Below are 27,252 nucleotides of genomic sequence, written 5' to 3'. Positions count from 1 at the left end.
TAAAAACCAATTTAACCAATGAGGTCATTGAACTAATTACTAATAATTCTGGCTGGGAAATTCAAGATCTTAGATAAAAGAGACCCTGGAAAAATTTTGAAATAGGAAAAGTTTGCATTTGGGACCCATTCCCCTATCTTCCGCTATTCATTTCCCATTCGCACAAAGCTTCAGGACTACTCATGCCTGTCTTCTTAAGCCTGCCCTTCTCCTCCAAAGGGCTTTAGTCCATAACATGTACTAAAACCTTCTTCTCCTCTCCCCTCCCTCTTGGAAGCCCCTACCCAATGTAGCTGACTTGGTCTAGAGGTAGGAGAATATCTGAATGAGCTAGCTCATAGCAATGCATGGATGACAGCTCCTTAACCCTTCTGGAAATACTTGCCATTAAAAAAAAAAAAAAAAAGACTGCTCTATTATCCAAAGCCAGTGGCTTCTTCAGGCAGTGGCAATGAAGAGTAAGAAAAGATGTGCTGGGAAGGGCCGGTGAGATGGAGCAAACAGGACAGACTAGCCAGCTAGCGATCTGTTCCCAGGGTAGATTCTCTAAGTGGTTCCTGTTTTTCAAAAGTTCTTCCTATTCTCCACATCAGAAACCCCTGAATCTTAACCAAAAAAAAAAAAAAAAGTAAATAAAGAAAGAAAAAGAAATAGAAATGGGTTTCCCCCTTTTCCCCAGCAATTCCAGCAATGGGGAGGAAAAGGCAGAGCCATCCCTTCCAAGGCTGGTGCTGTTCAGTCTGGGACTGTGTCTCTAAGACCACCCTGGGCTGAGGCTGGAAGTTGAATGGCCTTTGGAGAGTTTTCCTTTTCCTTTTTTTCCCCCACTGTCCTCCCTACACCCCACCATTGTGTAATTTTTCAATAATTCTTACTTGTCCTACCTCTTCATTTATTTTCTCTGGTTTTCATAATTAATTTACAATTTTGTAAAGTGCTTAACCATAAATACTTCTTGCAATGATCACTTTTTATATGTAAATGAAGAGGGTGGTTCAGCCCTTTATCTACCTTTTTCTCACAATGAGGTCTAGTAGCTTCTCTTTTTAAAGAAATGTGATAATATAATAAATAATATTTTCACCTTGAATTACCAGATACCATTGCTTTAAAAGAGTTGAAACTGAAATTGCTTTCCACGCATACCTAAAGTCATAAAGTGAAATAATTTAACTGCAGGGAAAAGCTAATTTGATTCAGTTCAAATGTGGCCATATCTCTCCTTTGGGGAAGAAAAAAAAATTAATAATCAATTGAAAACCAGTTAGTGATACTTTTTTTTTTTAAGATTTATTCATTTATTTTAGTGAGAGAGAGAGAGTGAGTGGTGGGAAGAGCAGAGGGAGAGAATATCAAGTAGACTCCCCACTTAATGCAGAGTCCAACCAGGGCTCGATTCCACCAGCCATGAGATCATGACCTGAACCCAAGCCAAGAGTTGGACACGACTGACTGAGCCACCCAGGTGCCCCCAGCTATTGATACTTTAAAAAATGTAGGTACTTTTAAAAAATTGATGGATACTTTTAAAAAGATATTCTCTGGAGAGAGAGAGAGAGAGAGCATGCACGGGAGCAGAGGCAGGGGCAGAGGGAGAGGGAGAGAGAATCTCAAGCAGACTCCCCACTGAGCAAGGAGCCCAGTGGGGGGCTTGATCTCACAACCCTGAGATCATGACCTAAGCTGAAATCAAGAGTCAGTTGCTCAGCTGACTAAGCCACACTGTGACCCTGAAATAAAATTTTTAAACAAAATTCCTTTCAAGCTAGGCACTTAGCCTGTTCTCTCAATTTTGAAATACATCTTTCTTCAAATATGGGGGAGACAAAACAATTAGATTACATGTTTGTTGAGAAGACCTAGGAAGTCATCATTCAAGGTGCTCTTAGAGAACCTGTATATGGGTTGGTGTCACTTTGAAACTCAGGAGAGGCTGGGTTAGAAATGGGGGTACAGGGAGTGATGCTGGGCCCAGAGCCGTTGGCAGCTGCCTGCCTTCACAGCCACCCTTTTTCTTCAGAATAAAGTGAACATAAATGGGGAGGGGCTTTTCTACCTGATTGCCTCTCCAGTAGGGTGGTTTATGGGTCAGTTCCCTTTTATATCACCAGCTGGCTGAGAAAATCTACTCTTTGAGATACCCTAGGGGCAACTCTAAGTCAGGGTTGACAGAGGGAAATATAGGATATGATTCCACAGGAACTTGTTGCTCTGCTTTTAGGGGCACCTGGGTGGCTCAGTCGGTTAAGCATCCGACTCTTGGTTTCAGCTCAGGTCATGATCTCAAGGTCGTGGGATCAAACCCCACATCAGGCTCCGTGCTGAAGGTGGAGTCTGCTTGTCCCTCTCCCACCCCCTCTACCTCTCCCCTCCCCACACTCACGCTCTTTCTCTCTCTCTCTCTAAAATAAATAAGTAAAATCTTAAAGAAAAATTAAAAAGCATCATTTTATAATTCAGTGAGTCTCCTAAGGAATCTGTAACCAAAATATAGCAGCAACTGGTTGGTTGGTCTGTGGTCAATTTTCTTAGTTAATTATTTAAAATAAAAGGAACAAAAGACCCAATATTTGAAAAAGCAAGCATTTATTTAAATATGTGGTCTTCCTTCTAGAGAGCTTTGAGGAAGCTTAATTTAAATTTCTTCCCCAAAGTAATCTGACTGCAATTTATTTAGCTTTCATCTCAAAATTGGAAGCAATAGCACTTATGTTGGTATTTGATATTATAAGCAGAAGAATGTTTCATCGCCAATTCACACATCTCACTCATTTTATACAGAAGAAAATAGATGCCCAGGGAGCCTACGTGACTTGGCCAACACCTCCCAGGTAGTGAGAAATACGGGGTCTCTATTACACATGAGTAGGTAGGAACTGTCCAACAATTACTGCAGGTCAGTGTGCCTCGTTGCTTTACATATATTACCTATTTTAATCCCCACAAAGTAGATATTAAAGGGCCAAACATAGGTACCATTTATCAAGTCTTCTTTGTACTAAGTACTTTAATTCCTTATCTTAAATCACCACAATAACCCTCTGATACAGATACAATGAGTCCTCTTTTACAGAGAGAGACCTCAGGTGCAAAGAAGTCTTGCCCAAGGCCACTTCTAAACAAAAAATAAGCCAGGGATTGCCACCCAGATGTACCTCTCACATGAAGAATCTGTGTTCTTTTCACTCTCTAAGTGGTTTTCAAAGTTCTGGTCACAGTGGTGACAGTGAACTCAATTTGGTGGGTTCACAAGCATCGAAAAATAAGGAAAAAGAACAGAATGCAACAGGGATAGCCTAATTTAAAAATAGAGTATATAACATCAGCTATACGTATGTCTGTTTTGTGTGTGTGTGTGTGTGTGTGTGTGTGTGTGTGTTTCCAACACAACCAAGCAATTAGCTACATTCTGCCACTGTCTACCTAGAGATAGAATCATGTCCCACAAGTTAAAGGCTCAGTCTTGTAAGATAGCTCCCCGACCCCCTTCAGACACTGTTTGAAAAGTCCAGGTTGTCACTGGTGCTTCTGACCACTTGCTATAGATCAGTTTCCCATGACTCCCTCCTTAGGTTCGATTGATGTACTAGAGTGGCTCACAGAACTCAGAGAAACATTGTACTTTCTAGATTTCCAGTTTATCTTAAAAGGATGTAATTCAGGAATAGCCAGATGAAGAGATGCGTAGGTCAAGGTATAGGGACATGGAGCTTCCGTGTTCTCTGAGCAAGCCACCCACCCCCCATCTCCATGTGTTCTCCAACCCAGAGGCTCTCTTTTTGGATGTTTTAGGAAGCTCCATCACAAAGGCATGACAGGTTCAACCACTGGCCATTAGTAATTGAACTCAATCTCTGCCCCCCTCCCCTCCCTGGAAGCGGTGGTGGTCAGGGGAATTGAAAGTTCCAACCCTCTAATTACGTGGTTGGTTCCCCTGACAATCAGCCCCCCTCCTTTGGTGCTTTCCAAAAGTTACCTTATTAACATAAACTCTGGTGGGGTTGAAAGTAGTTTGTTATGAATAACAAAAGAAAACTTCATGGCTCTTATCACTTAGGAAATTACAAGTTTTAGGAGATCTGTACCAGAAATAGGACAAGGTCAAATATATATTTATTATAAATCACAATATGTGTGTATGTATGTTTTGATGTTTTTCTTGCGGGGCATGGTCAGACTTTGGAAGCTACTGCACTAGAACACAACTAATCTGTCTAAACCTTAGCAAAACCTTGGTATACAGTATAGTTAACTACCTCCCTGCAGGTTATTAAAGCAGTACCCAGACCTGCTGTGGATCCTTCCCATCACATTCTCAATGGCAGCAGTGCTGTATTCCATCAAACTTGATCGACAGAGGATTCTTTCTCTACCCTGACACCAACTGTCTGACACATGGTCCTAGGCATGTGGGTTGACACAACCAAGTCCGTGCCCAGGCATTTCAGCCAGCCCATGTCTCATGCGTGACAAAGTCCATAAATTAGGACATCATCATTCAGTGTAAAAGATGACAGTCCATACCTATACACCTTGAGTCATTGTTATTTGTCTGCCCTTAGGTTGTCATGAAATAAAAGACTCTACAATACACCACACTTAAAATAGACCAACAGAAGATCTGGAAAGAGCACAATTCATTTTATAAGCCGTAGCAAGTTTTACAGTGAGACGAATTTTGGTTAGAAATAGTGGTTACTCTTTACAAAGGTCCCATATTACATGTTGGGGATCCAAAGACAAATAAGGCTAGAGCTCAAAGTCCAGCAGGTGTTTCTGGCATAGTAATGTCACCGGGGAGGAACTAGAAAGGGATGTGATGTAACATTAACTGCCGTGGTAATTAGTTCAACGTTATAGAGAAAATGTGAAGAAAGAGCTTTGGTAATGTGGTGAAAATAACTAGATTGGTTGGAATCCAGGAACTGGTATTTACTTCTGTATATTGACTGAAATGAGAAATATCTACTAGGATCTGGTCAAATATATGTAATAGTGGGCACTAAAAATTTAGATTCTTAGTGAAATGATATCCTGTTTTAAAAGAAACAAATATGAACTTGGAATTTAAGTTTGCCTTTGTATTTGAGAGCTGAATGCAAAACTGGTATCCCAAACAGTCCTTTATTTGTTTGTCTGCTTTCTGGATATGCCAGATTTGGGAGGACATCAGTGAAAAAGATCAAAGATCCATGATTTTCTTTCATTTGTTGAGCATTTTTGTATTGCTGTTTGTGTGGTTGGCATTGTGAATAATAAACACCACCTTACCTTGACTGCTTTCTGTTAATCCAGTGAGAGGCCTCTCTTGCATTTTCCACAACCAGCGGAGAGCCTATCACTCTCACCTGTTTTATAAGGAGACTTCTCATCTGTTCTCAGTCTGGGGGAAGCTCATCCTTCACCTTCCAGCTCTAATTTACATAAACATATACTCATTACATTTCCTTAAACGATACTTTTGCAAGAGGGCCCTTTCAAAATCTATACTCCTTTTTGTGACAGTATAAAATAACTCATTTAAACAGAACATGGCAGGCAGGAAGAATTGAAATGCTGGCTAATTATCTCCTTGTTCATTATTAGTCAATATCTTTAAGATACTCTGCGTGCTATCAATGTTATACAAATTCACTCCCTTGTTAAAACTGTATTTTCTTGAAAGTAAAATGAGTAGTTTTGCCTCTTTTTGAGAATTAAATGCCTACTATTCTGAAAAAGAGCCTGGCCCTATGTGGTAGATAGTACCTTGGGGTCCATGTGCTAGGGGAGGAAACTGAGGCAGAGAGAGGTTCAGTGAACTCGCCCAAGGTCTCAGAGTTGGCAGGTAGTGAGTGGGGCTTCCGACCACTAGCTGGCTTCAAGCCTGTACCAGTCTGTACAGCCTAAGGGACCAGCTGCTCCAGGACGCAGTACGCTAGAATGGATTTGTGATTAGCAGCCTGTGAAAGTGGACTCTGGGTTTATCTCATCTCTGTCTTTAGCTCTTTGGCCTTGGGTAGGTCGCAACTTCTCCAGATCCTCATTTCTTACCCCCAGTGGGGGAAAAAAAAAGGAGATATCGAGTCAAATGATCTCTTCACTGTTTCCCCTTAGCTCAAACTCTGAATCTTTATTGTGAGTCAACCAGGAAGGAAGATTACCATATTAATAGCCGTTCACTATTAAGGAAAAAAAACGATCCCTGCTTTTGAGAAAGTTTTTGATGTTTCAAAAGGAAGCCTGAAGGGCAAACTGTAACGGATTTGCGGATTTGCGGAGAGGTTGGGAAAAACTCAAGAAAGAGAAAGAAGAGGGACTGGACCTGGTGCTTATCTAGAACATTGAAAACAAAACAAATAAATTGAGGGAAAGAAAAATATACAGCCCCCAAATAAAATAGACAGTCTTACCAAAATTTCTGTCACTTCAGAATGAAGAAATACTGGAAAGCAGTCATGATGGAGAGAGCCCTGAGCCAGAGAAGCTCGGCAGTCCTGAAAATCTTTCCCCCACAAGGTAAGATTGCAGATCCCCGGCAGGAGTCGTTTTAACTCCTTGGAGTAGCGGGGAAAGGGGAGGGTGTCCTCTGTTTTATATCTCATCACTCATTTTTCCCCGATAAAAGCACATTTTTATACTAACCTTCACTTACGTACCTGAGAATAAACTCCTTGATCTCATAAAAGCAACAAGCAAGAGATGCACATGACTTATAAAGCAAGCATTTTAAAAAATGAATTATCAAGAAAATAGAAAATAGTAAATGTAAACTAATGGTGATAGATGGAATTATTGGTTTGAAAGCATTTAAAGGGAATAGGTTCCCCAAAGACACAGTTTATACAAATTAAATGCTATTTTTGGACTACAGGAAGGTATTTGCATGCATGTGACTACTCTGCCGTTCAGAAAGCCTAAATTAGGGTTTAAACACCAAAAGCATAGGGGAAATGCATAAAAAAAACAAAACTTTATACTCAGAATCTCCATCATTAGCTCTGTTCTAGCAATCATCACATTATTTAGATCCGCACCATTTTACTTACTGACTTATGAGCTACTCTTGTGCCCAGGGACTATGATAATACTTAGCTCTTAGCAGGCCTCCAAAATATGCCTGGAGAATAAATGAACCAATGTCTTTAGGAACTTGCCTGCTTGATTAAAGCCCGTATTAGTTTAGTTAGTCTACTTTATACTCTTTCACTTTAAGGTGTACTCAAGGAAACATGTGGCCTCTTACCCACTGAAATGTTATCTCCCCCGGTTATAGTAAATGGCCCACATCAGCATAACTGAAAATGTCTTTAGTTGGGTTGTCTCAGAAAAGCACCACTTGGATAGACTGGTGGTGGGTAGTAAGGAGGGCATGTATTGCGTGGTGCACTGGGTGTTGTACGCAACTAATGAATCATTGAACTTTACATCAGAAACCAGGGATGTACTGTATGGTGACTAACATAATATAATAAAAAAACATTAAAAAAAATTTTAGGACTGTAAAAAAAATAAATAAATAAAATAAAATAAAAAAGAAAAAGAAAAAGAAAAGCACCACTTGGCAATGTGTTCTGTTGTTGCCTTTAAGTGACAGCGTACCTTTTTTTTTTTTTTTTTTTTTTTTTTTAAGAGAGAGAGTATGAGCAGGGAAGAGGGAGAGGGAGAATCCTAAGCAAGCTCCACGTGAAGCACGGAGCGCGACTCGGGGCTTGGATCTCATGACCCTGAGATCATGACCTGAGCTGAAATCAAGAGTCAGATGCTTAACCAACTGCGCCACCCAGGCACCCCAGGGGGAAAAAAAATGATTTTAAGCACTATGTGATAGCACTGTGCACAGTCCCTATCTTCAGAACTTCTATTTTAGCTAGGAAAAAACACATGAAACAATTAGTAGGTAGCACAGTAATATATGTGATTAAGTATATATTTTGGGAGGAGGGCAGGAAGAGATGCTTAACGGAAGAGCACAGTTAGGGCTGGATTTTCAAGACTTCAGTAGGTCCAGGAGAAATGATGTTCCATTGGTTAACTTACACAAGGTGTGGTCATGAATGAGATTTGTGACGGATGATAGTGGTGGTGGGAAAAATAACCCTACGGGGAATAAAGAAGGGAAGGAAGATTCCATAAAGCCTTGGGAACCAGGTCGAAGATTAGATTTGATGCTCAAGACAGTAAGGAGCCTTTGAGGTCTGGTGCAAAAGAATATCTACAACCAAAAAAATCACATGCTTCCAAATTTTAAAAACATATACAGATTGAATCACACCATATCTTAGACTAAGAACTGAGCAGGAATTGGGTGAAAAGCAGAGGAGAACATACTATGTACAAATATACTGACGCAGCACTCAGACGGAAGCAGGCCTAAGAACGTTCCTGACTTTCAAAGACTTGAGCAATTTTTGAACCTACCTTCCGACACCTAATGATATCAAATAAAAGGAAAATATGACCCTTTCCAATGGTATCTGATGGCTCCATGGCTATGGGTTTTCATCTCTTTCCTGAACAATCGATTAGAAAAGAGAATTCCCCCAACCTAGACATTCCAGCATAAGTCATTTAACAAACCAAAGAAGCATTTTAGGTGGCTCCACCGCAGAGGACACGATAATCCTCTATCCCAGGCATAGCAGCAAGTCTGAACAGCAGCAGAATTAAGATTGTGTGGTACAGACCTCCCTGACATTAAACAGAACAAGTTGATTATATAAACAAACGGTGTTCGCACACGAGTTTGAAAAGTTTGTGAAAATACACATCTGCTGACAATTTTCAAGTTGTTTATTGGAAATCACAGATTTATTTTTAAAAACTCACTAATTATTTTGCCGTACAAGAGCAAAATTCAAATAATATAAATATTTAACATACTGGTATAAAATTAATAATATGGAAAAAAGATGCAAACCAACCAAGAGGTAAAAGTTTTTAGCAATAACACTGTGTACAACCATCGTCTACTCAAGTGACCATCCAGGCTGATAGTTTATTTTCCCTTTGTTGACGATTTTTGAGACAGCCCTGCATTAGAGCACCAAAAAGTTTTTCCTTCTTTTTTAAAAGGCTGGAATCCTTTTATTTACAAATATTCTTCTCAGTACTTTAAATCTAATGAAGGAAGCATCTAGCAATTTCCTTCTTATTAAAAAGGGAAGTGCCTTCATATTTCCTTTAAATTTAAAGCTGTTCCATTCTATTCTAAGCAAAAATAAAAACATGAACAAAGTTGAGGAGAGCTCTTTTGCAAATAAATAATTGTTTCACAAAATTACTGCTGTAAACAAGATCATTTCAATGGCCAGAGAGACACTTATGTTTTCAACCAATGGAAAATTTAAACAGGTACAAGTACAGATACACAGGGTATGTATGGCCAAAAGGCAAATGGTTATTAAAGAATCAACTAATAAAAATTAATTATAAACCAGCTTTGTCAAAATGTGATTTTGTTATCTACAGGTTTTAAAATTGGTCAGAAAATTTAAAGTGTCATGATCTAAAAACGCTGAACCTACTCTGAAAGTAACTACAAACCCAGAATGGTTGACACTGTAGTTTTGGACATTAGTTAAAAATTCTAAATTATCTGAGCAATCAATGTAAACAAGCCTCAATTTTCAAAATAGAAAAAAAATTAACAAAAAATTCCTATAAACATTAAAAAGCTATCTGCAAAAAATTACAATATATATCATCCTCCAGTTGTGTTTACCAAGAATTCTTTTAGTTCTCTTTTCTTCTGCATGTTTCAGGCCTCATCTAATGAGATGAGACTTCTTGGTTTTCCCTAACAGGCACCTCTGTGGAGAGACAGGTTTCATATAGTCAGTTCAGCTGCTGTTGCTGAAGTCACCATTTTGGATGTCATATAATCCTTGGGACAATAGACATCACCTAGTTCTTTCTGTAGTGAGGGGAGGTTGTTGCATCACGACCACATTTCTATCCTGCTCTGTAAGATAAATGCAACTTACACTTTTAGAGCTCAGCCGTAGCTCTTTGAATAGGAAGCTTCACAAATATTTTAAACCTCATTCTGGTGACATTTCTACCACTTCATTCTACTTTCAAGTGTGAAGTATTTCAAAGTTGATGACACCTCCAATAGTCATTTTGATGAAAGAACTGATTTTTTTAAAGATAGGATAGCTTTGATTTGATGTTGAATGCTCTCAGTTTTAAAATCTGATAAAGTACTGTGGTTTACGAGACCTTGTTGGGGAGGGGTAGGCTAATTTTAGTCGTTGTTACAATAATTTACACACTAAGAATTTTATTTTATGAATTATAGAAAAGGAGAAAAGAGGCTTTTAATGTTCTTTCTTTTCGAAGTCCTCTCCATTATTATATTCCTCTGAGCAAACTATATTCAAATAACTACCTTAAAAACAGACTGATATTGAATATTTAAAAACCAGCTGAAAAATTCATTAAAATTGGCTGATTTGAATTAATAATGATTTCTCCCTAGAGAAAGATCCTGTGAGTAACAAACTGCCCATGTTTTGTGTCATTTCTAATAATTAAAAAATTCACATGAGTACCAGTTAGGGCAGAGTGAATGACAGCTCAAATTTCACATTACACTTTGAAAAAAAGACATAAATATATTTTAAATGACTCTAATACTATCTAGGTAAATTATCTACGTGGATGTGACAAAAAGTGATTTGGCTGTTTATAAAGAAATCGTGTACATTTTTCTAAGTCTCCTCTGAAGAATAGGAACCTTCTTCTACCAGGTTCGAGTACTTTCTCCTATGCTAATCCTCCCCTGCCCACATCTCTCCCAGTCAAGTGCTCTCTAATAAAAACTAATTTGTAAACCTGGTCCGACAATATATTCATTTCTTTGAAATGTTGTGCTATACATTCACTTGGTATTTTCCAAAAGCAGTTGCTCTAACACCAAGGCACCTTAATTAACTTCTCTATGCCTCAAATATTCACATGGCATCGAGTGAGAACTTGAATTTCCCTTTAGTTTTGTCTTCATAAACCTTTTCTAAGTATAAATACCTTGAAATGAATTTAGGCAATGAAGTAGATAAGTTACACTGAATAGCTTCTAGAATCAAAGAAACATTCTGATAGACTGGGTTTTCAAAATATTTCTTTGTTTTTTCATATTCATTTCACTTAAGGTATCGACAAACATCTAAAGTTTTTCATCCCGGTTTGGCTCAGTGACAGTGAAAACATACAACATTCAAGTACTGTTAGACAAAGGCGGCCCTACAAGGGTATGTGTCCATATAGGTCAATTTGCAGAGGAGAACTATCTTAATTATCCTGCAGTATATTTTACCAAAAAACCCTTTTGAAATCGTTTTGACTTTAGGGTCTGTGGCATCCCTCCAGAGGTCCTGAAGGTCTTGTACATGTCCATGAGATGTCATCATTTTATTGTAGATGCAGGGATGATAAGGAGTTTTACCTTCCCCGGAGAAAAACACATGGTTCTGTGGTACGACCCCCATTTTATTGGCACAGAGGCCCATGAACACATCATCTATGTAAAGACTGGAGTTAAGTGTCTGTGACGCCTCGTGGACTTTGGCGGCTACATCACTGGAGATCACGTAGGCAGCTCCAGCAGTATAGTCGGGGTAAGCCGGCCACTGGTACATGTCATAGGGGACGTAGTATTTGCTACGTTTGTCTCTAACAGGAGGAGCACCACGATGAACCCGACCAATCCAAAAATCCTGAACACCAATTTTTTCTAAACTTTGAAGGTATTCAATAAGATTTGGCATATGAATAAATATGTCATCATCAGCAGTCATAAGGAATTTGGCATGAGGACAAAAGCTGTTTGCCCAACTGAACTGCAGAAGTAATTTAAGAGTAAGGTTATAGAAAGAATCAGCAAAGTCTTGCTGGATTAGATCACTGTACACTTGATCTTCCCAGACCAGTTTTCTTTGCAGTTCTTCTCTTGTCAGTGGGTTAGAAGGTGTTCCTAAAGCAAACAGAGTTTTGATGTTGGCATTAAGTTGAGACTGGACATACTTCTCATTGCCCCACGTTTTTCTAATTGCGGAACGTCGATCGTAGTTTTCGGGAGCGGTTTTTACAAACAGTAACAGGAGGATGTCTTGTGCTTGACACTTCTCCTCGTGGTTAATCAAGTACTGGTAGTGGGTAGCCCCATCCACACTATGCTTAAGAGACAGGCTATCATTCACAAAGTCATAGCTATTGATGAGGTATCTGTAAGAGTAGGACTTCATATGGCTCACAATGTGATTATCGATGGGTCCCCAAAAAACCATGAGGCTTAGTATAAAACAAGTGGCAAATAAATGAACAAACTGCCATTTTTTAACTCTCCTGCCACTCACAAACATTCTGACATCCATGCAGCTCTGTTTTTACTTAGGATTGGTTTTAAATGGGCGCTTGCTCCTTCGAGACCATAGAACTTGGTATTGTGGAGAACAGATGTCCATCTTAATACATGTTCGTCATTAAAAAAGTAGGAGCTTCTTGGTTCACAAAATATTTTCTTTTCATACCATTTTTTCTGAGATTGCGAAAGAGTGGAACGCCCAGTAGGAGGAGAACACGGGCAGGTCACAGTGTTTCCACACCGGCATCCTTCGTTGAGTTAGGTGACTGGCCTCAGGTCCATCTAGTCCATATGCTTCTTTCTGTGAGAGTCAAGTGCCACCTGCTAGAGTCAGGAAGAGAAAAGACAAGTGAACAGGGGAGAGTGACCAAAAAGAAACTATTTTTCGTTCCTTAAAAACGAAATGTAACTTGCCCAATGTGGACAGAAGGTGATAAGGCTGCTAGTATTTCGCAGAGACACACAGGTATTTATTTTTTGGTGGGTGTGGGGGAAAGGATAGGGAAAGGGAAAGAACCACTCACTCTCTACTGTCTTCCCCTTCAGAATACAGAGGCCTTTTCCTTGTCTCAACCTTAAAAAATAAAAAGCCTCCCAAATGGCTATCAGCCTATACACTTAAAGTTCACAATCTCACATGGGTGTGTCCAGCAATATGCTGATCTGCAACACAGCCAGGATGAAAGGAGCGGGGGCGCCTTGTTTTACGGCACTTGGCAAATACTGCCTTTTTTACAAGCTGAAGGTTTGTGGCAACCCTGCATCAAGCAAGGGGTTGCCATTTTTCCAACAGCATTTGCTCTCCTCATGTCTCTGTGTCCCATTTCAGTAATTCTCATAATATTTCAAATGTTTTCATTATTTTATTTGTAATGGTGATCTGTGATCAGGTGACTGTGACTCGGTAAAAGCCTGGATGATGGTTAGCATTTTTTAGTAATAAAGTATTTTTAATATGTATATTTTTTTAGACATAATGCCATTGCACTACTTCATAGATTACCATATAGTCTGAACATAATTTTTATATGCACCGGGAGATCAAAAAATTCATTTGACTCGCGTTACCATGATATTTGCCTTATTACGGTTGGTCTAGAACCAAACCTACAGTATCTCCAAGGTTATGCCTGTGTATACTTCAAGGCAAAATAGATGAATGATGAAAAGTTCATAACAGTTAAAATTCATTAAAGCTTGCCCCAAAAGAGACAGGAATAACAGTAAGATTTTGTTTTAAAAAAATCAAGGTTTGTAAATCAAGGAGTCAAGATACATTTTCAAAAGCATCGCTCAAACTCTCTCCAACCAAAATGACTTTGTGAGCCCCACATCTATATAGTCATCTTTTTCCTGTTCTTTTTCATTTGGAAACTCAACAGGTCCCACAAGTTTAGCACATTCAAACCAGGAAGCCCCAGGGTTATAGCCCGGCAATGTGAACACCTGTGAGGGCTCTTCCCCTGCTCAGTAGCATCCATCTAACCCAGAAATCTGAAATGCCAGGATAACCCCAATTAACTCGAAGGCTTTATGCAAAGTAAATGGGAATGTACATAGGTATACAGATAGAGGGAGGCACATAGATAATTACCTTGTACACAGGGACACTCAAATGCCATTTCTAGCCCGTTCTGTCTTCTCCCCTAAAACCTGCTGTTGCCATTTCTTTCTTTGTGTCTGACTGCACTTCACGCATCTGTGCCACAAATCTGAAAGTCCTCCTTTTCCTCCATTCCATATCCAGTTACTTAATCCTGTGAATTGCTTCTTCTAAATCTCTCTTCCTGTTAATGTCACTTCTCACCCATACCAGTGCAGCAGCCAAAATGATCCCTGACCAACACATCCTCTACCCTACAGAGTGATTTTTCTAAAGCTCAGATCTAACCATGAGACTAACTGAGCTCCTTCACCCCCTTCAGATGCCCCCTACTAGTTGTCAGTACCAAACTGTTGGCTGGAAACTCGGCCCTGCTTGCTATTTCATACACGGCAGCCTTTGTACCAGCAGTCCTGTGGCCTGGTGAGCCCTGCTCCCCATGCGAATAAGAAGTATACTAATCTTCAGTAAATTCCACTGGCATCCTTTTCTGGGAAGTCAGAATTGAGGCCACCCTCCAGCACTACCAGCAAAGATTATTCTTATCTGTATTACCACAGCACATTCTTGCACCCATCTTCCTGGACTTACTTTTTAATTTAACTGCCTCCCGCAATTATACTGGGAACTCCGTGAGGTCAGGCACGATGTCGTAGACACCCTACCCTCAGCATCTAGGTCAGTGCCTGACACCAGGTAGGCATTCTCTGAATGTTGGTGCAAAGAACCATGGAGGTGTGGAGCCACCTTTCAAACAGCTGCTCACTTGGGAAGAACTAGGGTCGGGAGGCCCAGTCAGTCACATGTCCTCTCCTTTCTTCCATGATTAGGAGACAGCACCTCCCGTCCTCAAGGACTCTGTCCCCAGTGCTTATCCAAAGTAAGATACATACTTTTGCCTGGAGTAGTCTCTCCCCTCAGGGTTAACATATCAGTCTCCTGAGCTTTCAACAGATTGACAGGGAAAAGACCATGCAAGCTCCACTCATTCCAGGCTGGCTAGGTAGCTGAGCCCACATCACAAGCCCCAGGGAAAAGGCCCTGCTTTTGTGCCCAAAGATCTCAACCTTAAGTCCCCTGTCCTTGGGCCCTGCTATGAAACCAACTGCATACACTGAGAGCACCCTGCTCTACGGGCCTAACCTTGGCTGGGGGACCTCTTCCCAACTTCTGGCCCTTTAAATACAGCCGTATTACCTGTCTGCCGAAGTTACTCCTTGTTGGGCTGATAACAGCAAAGACCAGGCGTGCAAAAGTGCAAGGAGTGCAGGAGATCGGAGCCAACCCTCACGGAGACTTTGTCCAGAGATAATCGTCTTATCCCCTAGGGTACAGATTTTAAAACTTGCTAGTGCCTCTCAGGAAGTCACAACCAGTATTTAAAAAAGAAAAAGAACAAAATAGAGAATGGCATAGTGCCCTGAAAGTCATTTAAGTATCATTTTGTGAAACTTTCAGTTTTATGGATATGTGCTTTCAGTTTGGGGTGTAGAATGTATTTTTTTATGTGCTTTACCATCAAAAAAGCAAGAAATACTACTGTAAGGGATAGATCAGTATCAGAAATTTCCCCTCTTGGTTTGGCTGGTCATGGTGGACCGAATCCTCTAGAGTAGAATGGAAAAGACAGCGGAAAATATCAGTTTCTGATGGTGGCATCTGCCTAAACTTTGCAGAATCACTTTCAGTGGGTGGAGGGGGCACTTCCTCTCAGACTTAACAGTGCTCGCTTAGATAAGGGTCCCCCTGTGAGAGCGGATATCCCCTTCTGCCTCTAGACTTGGAGGCTTAAGGCAAAGCAGCAGAGAATTCTTAAGGGCAGATTTTAAGATCCCGTAACTATTTAAGAATTGTAAGAAAATTATCAATTAAAACTAATCTGCAGTATCTATTCCAACAGACCCTGGGAAAGAGACAAAGAGGAGAGTAACCTGTGGAACTACAGGCAAAACTAGCTTCTCGTTTCTGAGCAGCTGTGCTCATAATGTTGCAACGTTAGCTTGTTTTGCACCTATTCCCAGTTGTTTACAAGTCTGAGCTTCTTGCTAGACAATCAGCCCACAGGCCTCACTCCTCCAACACCCACATAAAGACTTGACTCACAGAGGCCCCAGTATCTCTCCATGAATGGGGCCTATTACTCCTCTGATTGGTGTGTTCTGCTGCTAACGTGCATTTTAGCAGCCAGCCCAGAACAAGGATTTATCCCCCTGCTTCCACCCCTACCACATATGTATTTACCTTATTTCCCTATATTTCTTCACCTGTTCCCCACTGACCTCAAAGAGTCAAACAGTTTCTGAAAAATGACAAAGAACCTGTCACAAAGCCAACAACCCACACTACTTATATAGGTTCAGAACAGCATGTGAAATTCTAAAACAAGATTTCTCCAATCTCAGCAGCTTGAATTGTTTAGCTATCATGTATACCAATCATAACCAAACCCCACTGATAGGACTGATATGATGAGGGGAAGATTAGGAAAGGTGAACTACTCTTTCGCAGTACCCAGCTTTTCTTTTATAACAAAAGAACACCGGAACTCCTCCAAATTGAACACAGTCACTAGGCGGCATTGCCCAACCAGAAGCAAAATGCACCTCCATGGTCTAAACTCGTTAATTACAACCAAACCGTGTTGCCCACCAGCCCCGGCTTTGCTGATGGGTGCCACGTACTTGCAACTGACACCTGCTCTTCCGGGTCACACAGAGTCTAACGCTCATCTAAAGCACATCTAGCTTCTGTCTTCAACGTGCAGGGGAGGGGGCTGCAGAGAAACCCACAGGCCTGCACGACCTGGAGAAAGAAAGTGCTGGGCCTGCCAGGAAACAAAGGAGCCAGATAATGCCCGAGAGCTCGGTACCCATCCCCACCAGAACGCTGTGCCTGCAGCTTCCTTTGTGTGCACAATGGGCAGTTCAGGGACCAGGCCACAGGCTGCGAGCTCCAGGGCTACCCCGTTTGGGGCCAGGTTCGTTGTGTAACCTCGGGCAACCCTCCCTGCACTCTGATTTGGTGACTTCATCTGCAGATTGGGGGTGAATGTCAATGTATTGTTACTGCGGGGATGTAAAAATTACAGATGATTTCAGAGTCTGCTGGAAGTAGGAAACAGGAAAGACCACAAGAGAGAACAGGACAAAGACATGCTCAGAGGCAAATAGAGACAGTCCCCGATGTATGATTTCTTTATTTTATGATGGTGTGAGAGCAATATGCACTCAGTAGAAACCATACTTCAAATTTGGAATTTTGATCTTTTCCCAGGCTAGTGATATGCTGTACGATACTCTCTGGCGATGCTGGGCAGCGGCCAGCTGTAGTTCCCAGTCAGCAAGGCAATCATGAGGGTAAACAACCGCTACACTTACAAGCGTTTTCTTTCTCACTTTCAGCACAGTATTCGATTACATAAGCTAGTCAACATTTTAGTATCTAATACACTTGGTGTTAGGTGCTTCGCCCCACTGTAGGCTAATATAAATGCTCCGAGCACATTTAAGGTAGGCTAGGCTAAGCTATGATGTTTGGTACGTTAGGTGTATAAACGCTTTTTTGACTTCCAATATTTTCAATTTACAGTGGGTTTATTGGGATGTAACCCCATCCTTTGTTGAGCAAGACCTGTATGCAAACAGTTGGACTATAACTTGGGTTTGCTTCTATTTGGATTGAAAAGAGGGAGCAGATACTCTCAGTATTCTCTTTCCTAATAGAGAGAAGTAGCCAGCAGAATAAAAACTAGATGTAGAATAGGAACATCAGAAAAGAAGGAGGCTGAGCCTGCCCCAAATGCTTTTCAGTTTGGGAGCCGGGCCCCACAGTTACTCAAGAATATTTCTTCATAAGAGAACTCTTTTAAACTCTTCCGGAAAAAACTAGGTACTACAAGTTACCGTGAATGACCTCTGATTTTTTTTCTACTTTGCTCTTACTGGTAACCCATTTCTTTCTTGGGTCTACTTTAGTAATCCTAAAATATTATACAGAACCTGATAAAAATTTTGAAGTTTTAATCAAGATAGCGAGGCCTGCACTTTAAGTTCAAGTCAAACAACCTCACTGTTCAAAGTTTCAACAAATCCTACAAGTATGTGAGTATTTGCTATGGAATCATTATGCCAATTGGGCGCGATGGAGTCATGTCATAGTATTTTATAGTCTCCTCTCTGAAAGCATCTGCCATCTAGTTGAGACAAGACTCATGATGCCCGTGTTCCCATGGACAATAATCAGCAGATCACAATAAAGTACAGACAGTGTCACAGCACTAATTTAGACGATACCAACTCTAGGCAAAAAAGGTGAGTCCCTGGTAATAGAGATCAGTGACAGCAGGATAGGAGGGCCTGAGGATGAACAGTTTTAGGTGGTTACATGAAGAGAAGCAATCTGTTTCAGGTAGGAAAGGAAAAAATAACAACACGGCAAATACTTGAGATACAAGCATGTATTTGAAAGCCGGGAGGTCGGCGCCTGCTTATGGGGGACCTTGAAAATGAGGCAGGGGAGTCGGTGTGTGCCAAGGGCAGCAAGAAGTCACAGAAGTTTCGGTTTTTTGTTTTTAATGATAAGTGCCTTGTCAATATGTACTAAGCGCTACGTGAAAGGGACTAATCTGGTGGTGGCACGCAGGATGGATGTGGGATGCCTGGAGATAGGGCCCCCGGCTCCATGGGGGCCTCCCGCTGATGCAGAATGAGGCAAGGAGGGCCTACTCTAGGGTGGGGGAAGTGAGGAAGGAGGTCAGGGGTAATGAAAACCCTTTTGAGAAAAACAAACCCAGTGCTACCTGATGAGTGGCCTGGGATGGGAGGAAAGGAGGAGCGGGGAGTTCTAGTTTCTAGCATTAGCGACAGCGGAGGGGAGACTGGTTTCCTGAGTTAGGAGGAGGAGGGAGCATGTCTGGGGTTGGGCTGGTGTTGAGCGGGAGGTGCCTGAGAGACAGCAGGTGAAGCAGTCAGGGGGTCAGGTGAGACTGGAGGAGGCAGCGGGACTGCAGATGCAGGGAGCAGGGAGCACTCTGAGCATTAGGAAGGGGGCTGCTGTGAGGCCAGTGAGCCTCCAGGACCAGAGAGGAGCAGAGAGGCCCCGAGGAAGTAAACTCCGGGACGGAGGAGGGGGAGGAGGCAAAGAAAAAGGAAGCATCTTATTTTACGTATGTGCCCATGTACGCGTGCATGTATTTTGTTTTACGTGCGTGTGCATGCATGCGTATATTTATGTGGCATCTCAATTTCTTTGCACTGGTTTGAATTCAAGGACTAGGTAATATCTTTTGACAAATGAAGGAGAATACTGTACAAATTCCGTAAAACTTCAGATGGTTATTTCTTCTAAAAAGTACTATTTTTTTAAAAGATTTTATTTATTTATTTGAGAGAGAGAGAGAGACAGCCAGGGAGAGAGGGAACACAAGCAGGGGGAGTGGGAGAGGAAGAAGAGGCTCCCAGCGGAGAAGCCTGATGTGGGGCTCGATCCCAGGACTCTGGGATCACGCCCTGAGCCCCTGAGCCGAAGGCAGACGCTTAATGACTGCGCCACCCAGGCGCCCCTAAAAAGTACTATTTTAAAGGGCTAGTCCATAGAAAATTGAGATGGGGTAAGGAATGGGTAGAGGGTGATAGTCGGAGGGCAGGACAGACAAGGCCAGTGCGGGAGGTGAGCCGTGGGGCAAACAGTGGGCGCTGTGCGGGGAGCCATGGGGGGAGCCATGGGGGTGGCTGGAGCAGGGGACGCATCTTCCAGGAGGAGCAACACTGAATCTGAGACCTGAAGGCTGAGGAATGTGAACTAGAGAAAGCCCTGGGTTTGAATTCAAAATGTATCTGTTTTTGTCTCCAACTGTATGTTTCTTGACCATTGTTTCTGGCCATTGTTGTAATAAATCACCAACATCTAATCTTAGAGAAACTATATTTCCCAATCTTACTTAGCAGACATGCAACACACAGAAGTACTTCAACCTTCTATATTTAAAGCTGTATTACTTATAGTGTAATTCCATATGAGGTAGTTTTTGGTTCCTGTCCAGGCATAACTCAAAGGGAAGAAATACGCCATTTTCTGTCCATCTTCAGATAGCATTTTGTTCTATACTCTAAGTATTGTTTTCCTGGCTTGTTCTAATCATCTATTCCCTGTTAAAGAGACCTAAGACCAATCCTCAAGAGACAAGTTGCCATGTTAAAGGAAATCAGGTTGAGCCCTAAATTTACAAGAAAGGCTATAGTTTGATTGCCTACATTTTTCTCAGTTAAATTCGTTACAGTCATTGGTGATGAGTAACACAAGTGGGTACTATTTAGTAAAAATTGCCTAATCTCTTTGCTCAAAAAGGAAGGAAACAACGGAAAATTTGCATTTACAACTCACATTTTTAAGTGAGAAAAATTAAATATTCCCTCAATTGATATTTTTATTCTTTACTTCATATTTGAGTGTTTCCAATACAAGGCCTGTAAAAAAGGGAAAAATTCTACCCAATAGCTGTCTTTAGATGTTTTTGTGGCTGTGACTTGAGCTATGAAAATGTAGCTCAAGCTATTGGCAGATGCATCCACAAACAATACATTTATAGAGTTAGCTCTTGATTCAGTGGTAGCCAAAGACTAAATTCCAACTTCTAGCATGGATGTGGGGCAGAGGGAAAAATTAGTTATAAAACCTACAGTGTGAATCCAGTAACAAGTTCCCCCCTATATAAACAAAATTATATGTTTCTTTATAAATTAAACATGGGTGTAGATTTCTGTTTGCCGGTTATAGGGGAAGAAAAGACAAGGAAATACTAAATGAACAAACAAGTAAAGACAGGCCCTAAGACAAGCACTAAGGAAACTGGTGGCGAGGGACTATAGAGTATTATTATATTTTAGAGGAGTTATATTAAAAGTCACTGAAAATTCCCAGCAACAGAATTTGAAACAAAAAAGCAGAAATAAAAGTAGGTCTCAGAGTGGTCAAACATGTGCTTTTCTGAGCTTGGCCTTCTGTATTCATTCCTGAGGCATAGTTGTTTGTGTTGACAGGGCTGCTTGCTCTTTTAAATACAATTCTTGTCAGTTTTATTCTTGCCTAGTTAAGAAACAAACTTCTCCTTTTGCCCGCTCTAGCAACAGTTGCTAACATGGGAGTGTTTACAGTGCTCTGGGCTCTGTTCTGACTGCTTTAGGTCTATGGAAACTCTTTAATTCTCACAACAAAACCTATGAGGGCGAAGGCTTTCCCTGTGTTGCTGGAGAAACTGAGGCACCCACACATGGGGCTGACCAAGTAACCTCCAAAATTCCAGAATCCGTGGAAGCTCTGAAGCAGCTGATGGATTCCAGGTTCTGTCCCTGAGCTCCACACCTGCCTTCCTCCCTGGCACTGGCCAGCCGCTTTTCCTGGAGCTTCCATCAGGATGGGAGGGCAGGGAAGTGAGCGCGACAGGGCCAGGAGAAACACCCAAGAAGGCAACTTGAATCTGCTTCCTTGAAGTCTGGAGTCATTTACATTTTACTATCACTTGCATTTTGTAATCCACCCTTTCTTTGTAACCCACCTTTTCTTTAACCTTCCATCTCAATTTTCTCTCCTTCCTTTTCTTGGTCCAAGTAGCATAAGAGAATAGGCAAAAGTGACCTCATGAGTTTGTGTCCTTTGGGTACATAACGTCTTCCTTCCACAAAGAAGACTGGAGGATTTAAGGACAGAAGGGGGTCAAAAAGAGGTGAGAAGGAAGGAAGGAGAGGAGAGTAAAGAGTATAGGACTCAGGATGTTTCAAGCAAATATTTGATGAATAAGTATTGGATGAATTGAAAGGTACAGCTGAGATAAAATTACAATATGAAAAATAGTGATTTAAAAATACGGTCACAGGGGTGCCTGGATGGCTTTGTCAGTTAAGTGTCTGACTCTTGATTTCGGCTCAGGTCACGATCTCAGGGTCAGGAGATCGAGCCCTGCAGCGGGCTTAATACTCAGCATGGAGTCTGCTTGAGATTCTCCCTCTCCCTCTGCTCCTCCCCCACCCCCACCACTCACCGCACATGTGCTCTCTCTCTAAATAAAAATAAATAAAATCTTTAAAAAAATAAAATAAAAATAGGGTGACACTATAACCTGATATAAACCTATTATGTGAGCTAGATATACAAGCTTCTTGTCCAATGGCAGTTCATATGTCCCATTCTAAATATTACATTTGGAAATAACATTTGATTGAGGGTTTACAGAGTACAAAAAATAATGGTATAAAATGTAAGAGGTATATATAACATTTCTGTCTCAATCAACATTTATTATAACAAGTTAACTATCATTTATTAAACATCGACCTATTCCAGGGATTATATTGAGCAGCCCTGAAAGTAGGTAATGCCTACATTTAATTAATTCAACAAATATGAATTTACCACATACTGTGTAGTAGGCCATAGGCAGGATGCAGGGAAAGCTTCAGAGATGTTTCCAGTGTAGAACCCCCTAACGGAGTAAGCAAGTGTTCTGGTGCAATCTGGAATCTGGACCTGATCAAGGCACATGGGTAGAAAAACCAGAGTTTTAGAACATGAACAAAAGTAGACTTATATTCTGTTGCTTCCATTTACTGGTCACATGAACTTGACTTCTCTCTAAACCATGTGCCACAGTCTCTTCTGAGGATCATTTGAGACCATTTATTTGACAAAGGGTGGTCCAAATCAGGTGTTCAATCTATGCTAATTTCCTTTCTCTAGAAATTGTTCATGCATCTGTAACATGATGCTGTAGTTAGTAACTGGTATTCTTTAGGGGTTAGTTACCTTTCAAAATGGTAAGCTATACACTAATATTCTTCTTCTCAAAAAATATTCATTAGATATAAGTTTTTAAAATACTGATCTGATTGCTAAGGGGCACTTCACACATCCCCAATACTGGTGAGACTGAGAACAGAAGTATCATTACTAATTGGCTGAACATGCCTTTCCATTATCTTTGACAGCAAAGAACAATATGGTTCCCACAAGCACTTAAAAAAAAATTTCTACCAAGATGACACAGCCAGAAGATTATAAGGCCCTGTAAATTATGGAGAAGGAAACCTAAGCTGAGTCAGCTTTTTAACTTGCTTTGCTAGAGCACTATAAAGAGTTGCAGAAAAAATTGTAGGAAAAGGAATAAAGAGATAAACTATGAAATCTTAGGTGGATCTTAAGCTATGCAGTAGTATTTTGAACTTGGACTTTTAGGGGCTTATTCCCTGCAGACGTGGTAGAACATTCCTTTCTGTAGAAAACTGGCTTCTAGGATCAAAGCCTTCACTATAGAAAATAAATAAATCTTAAAAAATAAGTTACAGATGAAAGCCAGTCTCTGAATTTCCAGCACAGAAATGTAAAAAATCGCTTTTATTTATTCTAAGTTTACTTCTCACCTGATCAAGTTTCTTATCTTTCAGTACAAAGATTCTTATACCTCCTATATATATGCATATTAGAAGAAAACTATCCTGGATTTGCATTGTTCTGGCTAAATGTTTGCTGGCAAATGGAAGAGCTCTTATAATAATTTGCTGTGCCTTAATTTCTGGAACATAGACACAATATATGCAGCTCCTAACAAGATTATTCTAACAATGGAATAAAATAATGGCTATGGAAATATTCCAAAAAAGGTATAATGTGCTATAAAATGCAAAGCTTAGAGCAATTCAGTTGAGCACGCACAAAATTCCAAAAAGATAGGCTACATTGTTACACTGAGAAGAGACCACTTCTGAATTTCTCCCAGTTTCTTTCTACAACATCCTAATGTTCTGTTACGTAGATTATGGAGCAGTTGGTCCTCAGAACTCTACCTACAATTTGAAAGTCACCAAGTGCAATGATTCCAGCCAAAGTGACCCATTTTAAAAGATGACCCATTTCAAAACCCAAGAGTTATTATTCAAGCTGTTCTATATTTAAGAATTAGCAAGTTATTTCACTTTCCTACAATCTCCTTATTTGAGTCAATCTTCTATAAAAGGGGAATTTGATCTCCATTTTAATGAAATATAATGTGACGTTTTTACTTGCTAGAGCCTGCATTTTATTTTAAAAATTATTCTCTACCTTCTGAGGTTTTGGGGGGGCTTTTTTTGTTTGGGCAAGGCATTTATGTGTAATACACTTATGCCTCCTAATCACCCCTCATTCCTCAGAAACAGCTTCTCTGAGTTTTAGCTTGAACTTTCCTGTGTCGTCACTCTCATCTCCATCAGAGGGTGTCAGGGTGAGCCCCAGGGTAACTGAAGTGAGTTAGAGGGAGCCAGCCTCAGCTTTAGCCTCCCAGCGCTCAATAAATGGAGGGTGCCTGTAGGAGCAGGGGAAGGGAGGCAGAGAAGGAGCGGAAGAGAGAAGGGTCATATGAAGTATATAATGTAAACATTCAGGTATCAAATTTATCTTGCTTTACAATAATAATTTAAAAAGAGTTGACCAAAAAGCAGTTCCCCCTCCCCTGTGACAAGATACAAAATCTACCATTAAGTTTCTTTTGAGAAAGTTGAAACCTCAGAGGCTAATCACCACTCTCCCCTTCAGAAAGTTCAAGAGGGGATGTTTTCAGTGCTACCACTGAACACAACTACCTTTGAGCATCCTTTCTGGGTCAATTTCAGTTTCTCACGTCCCTCTCCCTTCCCCCATAGGGACCGGGCAAAGTTCCCAAAATAAAGGCACAGAGGAACAAATCCAGTTCTAACGGATGTACTTCCATCAGAGAATTACCCTAAATATGAGCTACAAGCCACCAGCAGCCACTGTGCCGTTACAACATCGGTGACCCTTTAACATGACCCATAACCTATGAAAACCAACACTGCATAAGAAAAAATATAGGCTGTGTAGTTAGAATCGGATGAAAAGTTACTACTTTGACCTATATTGTATCTGAGTAAGCAACCGGCTGCCACTTCAGGTTACAAAATAAAATTCGGCAGTCAAAAAAAGAGTGGCCAAGACCTACCGGTAACAAGAGGTCTCCTTTTCCAGTTTCCCCTGCCTGCCCACTTCCTTGTCTCCATTTCCCTAGTCAGTAACTCGTCGAAAGTTTCCCCAGTCTGGCGGCTTCCTAATTTCCAGCCCGATGCAGACTCTCTACGCGAATTCACCCCTGCAGCCCAGGGATGGTAGCACGGTTGGGAAACCGCATCCGAAATCCGGGGACCGCAGGGCGCGGCGTTCGCCCGCGGGCTCCCGCGCTCCGGCCCGCCTCGGTATCCCCGCGCGGCGACCGCCTCCGCTCGCCTTGCGGGAGCTCCCCGGGGAAGGAGGAACCCGCCGGGCCCCGGGAAACTTAACCCCAACTGGAGCTCCGGGGTCCTCAACCTACCTGCCGCACCCGGGCGGCGCTCGGGCCGGGGTGTCGGCTGCCGGGCGCCCGCGCCCGCCAGCCCGAGCGAACAAAGACGCTCCGGAGAGGGAACGCGCCCTCCCCTTCCCCGCCGCGCTGGCGGACGGCGGGCAACCCTGCCCCGTGGCGGTTAGGGCCTCCCGAGGCTGGGCCGCTCGTGGTCCAGGCCAGAGCAGAGGGCCGAGGCCCGGGAGTCTGCTCCAGCCGTGCGCTCTGGCCCCGGCGCGCATTCCAACCTTAAGTCCTGGAGCCACCCATGCGAACGGGCGTGCTTTCACCTCCTCGCGGGTCTCTTCCCCTTTCTTTCCCTCTCGGCCCCTCAGAGACCTCTCCTGGTCCAAAGAAAGCAAAGGAGAGTCCGAGTCTCCTTCCCCGTAGCCTGAGAGCTGCTCCGGTGAGGAGGCGCGGCGCAGTGGGGCTGCCGTGCCGGGCAGGGGCGGGGCAGAGGCTAGGCGTCCCGGAGCACTCTTTGCGGACCTCGGGAGCCCGGCTGCAGTCCCCGGCACAAAGAACCAACCAGCCGCGGAGCTGAGATTTATCGCTCCAAGTGTGCCAGAAATTCCCCCATTTAGTGATCCGGAAGGGAAGACAACAGTTCCACCCACGAGGGCCCTCGGTTAGGGTGCGGTGGGCTGCACAGCATTTTTTAAAATCGTACGATTGATCGCACATATGAATTCCATATGAAACAACTGGTCTCAATACACTTTTCATTAGGAAGTAGGATTTGTTATACTAATGATCCGTTCGTTCAGAACATGCAACAGTTATGCATATACGGTGGGTAAGTTGTGCCTGAGTTGTAATTCTCTGATCATGTCCTTTCAAGAGTTCTACGGGCAGGCTAGTCCTTTTAAAAGATCACTTGTCACGCCACTTATGCCTTGAGCTTCTGGGGCCTAGGTCACAACAGAAGAAAACTCTGATTTACATCAAACTCAGTAAGCTTCGCTACAGCAGTTCTTTTTAAAAATTCAATTGGGGAGGGATCTCCCGCGTCCCAGTGATTTTACCTTCAAGGCCAGCTCAAATTCAAAGAGAGCTTAAAGCAAAACTCACCAAGTCCAAGCCCAGCTCCTTAAACTCCTAAGTCGGAGGTCGGCTCTCTTCCTGGCATCGGAGCGAAAGTCGGTGGTCTCAAGAACAAAACTTGCCCGCTTTAAATAATTGGGCCAGGACTGGGCAGCCAGTGCTGAACTCGGCTACCTTCCCCGGGCGGGGGCAGGCTGGAGCCGGCCGAAGGGGAGGACCCAATCAGGGGCTCCCGGCGGAGGGTGGGGGTGCGGCCTCCGGGAGCCTCCCCTGCGGCGCGGCCAGGGCACGTTTCCTGCGCCTTTTGGTGCTCACTGCCAAAGACGAGCGTGACCTGCGCCTCCACCGCCAACTCGGCTGGTTGCTGAAGGTGATGGGTCCCGCCCAGTCAGTTCTTGTTAGTGCTTGACGACTCCAGGAAGTACCCACCCTACCGCCTCTTCGGTTAATTGAGATCATTTACTCAGATGATCGACTGAGCAAGAATCCGCAGGAATGGCCCCTTTGAGTTGTTTCCCCCCTTTCAAAATACTTCATGCACGTAACTGGACAAAATCAGGAGAATATAAATTTCTAATAAGGAAAGAGATTATAAATAAATCCTTTATGGTTTTGGTTTCTTGTCCGCGAAATGTTCTAGCCTTCTCCTAATAGAAAAAACATTATCATTTAACAGGTAATATTTTGAATGATTTTGTAATTGTGCATATTTCCGAACGTGACAGAAAACAAAACATTAACCCAAATACTTCAGGAAAATAAAAGCTTTGGTTTTCTTATTGTAAAGGCAGTAAGACAGGTAATGGGTTAAAAGTAGTTTACTGGATGTGGAGAAAGGGGATCCCTCCTACATTGTTGGTGGGAATGCAAGTTGGTACAGCCACTCTGGAAAACAATGTG

General features: G+C 42.1%; 2 protein-coding genes across 20 annotated transcripts in view; one reads left to right on the top strand and one right to left on the bottom strand.

Moving 5' to 3' along the window:
- MCF2L2 (MCF.2 cell line derived transforming sequence-like 2) overlaps positions 1 to 27,252 on the top strand; it is a 248,979-nt gene that overhangs the window by 144,809 nt on the left and 76,918 nt on the right. For all 8 annotated transcript variants that reach the window (XM_087861435.1, XM_087861430.1, XM_087861434.1 and 5 more), the window contains one exon: positions 6,413 to 6,498. In XM_087861435.1, coding sequence (XP_087717561.1) covers positions 6,413 to 6,498 — 86 coding nt within the window. The remainder of the gene's footprint in view (positions 1 to 6,412; positions 6,499 to 27,252) is intronic.
- B3GNT5 (UDP-GlcNAc:betaGal beta-1,3-N-acetylglucosaminyltransferase 5) lies at positions 8,752 to 26,591 on the bottom strand. 12 transcript variants are annotated; one of them, XM_045776668.2, is made up of 4 exons: positions 26,380 to 26,591; positions 22,356 to 22,469; positions 15,147 to 15,273; positions 8,752 to 12,670 (listed from the first exon to the last, which is right to left on the bottom strand). In XM_045776668.2, the coding sequence occupies exon 4, from the start codon at positions 12,354 to 12,356 to the stop codon at positions 11,211 to 11,213; it is 1,146 nt and encodes a 381-aa protein (XP_045632624.2). In that variant the 5' UTR covers positions 12,357 to 12,670; positions 15,147 to 15,273; positions 22,356 to 22,469; positions 26,380 to 26,591; the 3' UTR covers positions 8,752 to 11,210. The 12 variants fall into 12 exon arrangements, with proteins under 12 accessions (XP_045632624.2, XP_045632623.2, XP_045632625.2 ...); XM_045776667.2 differs by having other exon boundaries at positions 22,363 to 22,469; XM_045776669.2 differs by having other exon boundaries at positions 8,752 to 12,667; positions 22,363 to 22,469.

The sequence above is a fragment of the Ursus americanus genome, chromosome 4 (assembly GCF_024610735.1).
Source record: "Ursus americanus isolate L20-20 chromosome 4, mUrsAme1.1.p, whole genome shotgun sequence".
NCBI classification, from domain to species: Eukaryota; Metazoa; Chordata; class Mammalia; order Carnivora; family Ursidae; genus Ursus; species Ursus americanus.
The sequence above is the reverse complement of the archived record's forward strand: the minus strand, read 5'-3'. Positions and strand labels throughout refer to the sequence as shown.

Coding starts and splice junctions, on each gene's coding strand:
- B3GNT5 (XM_045776668.2), bottom strand. CDS start 12,356: ATGGATGTCAGAATGTTTGTGAGTGGCAGGAGAGTTAAAAAATGGCAG.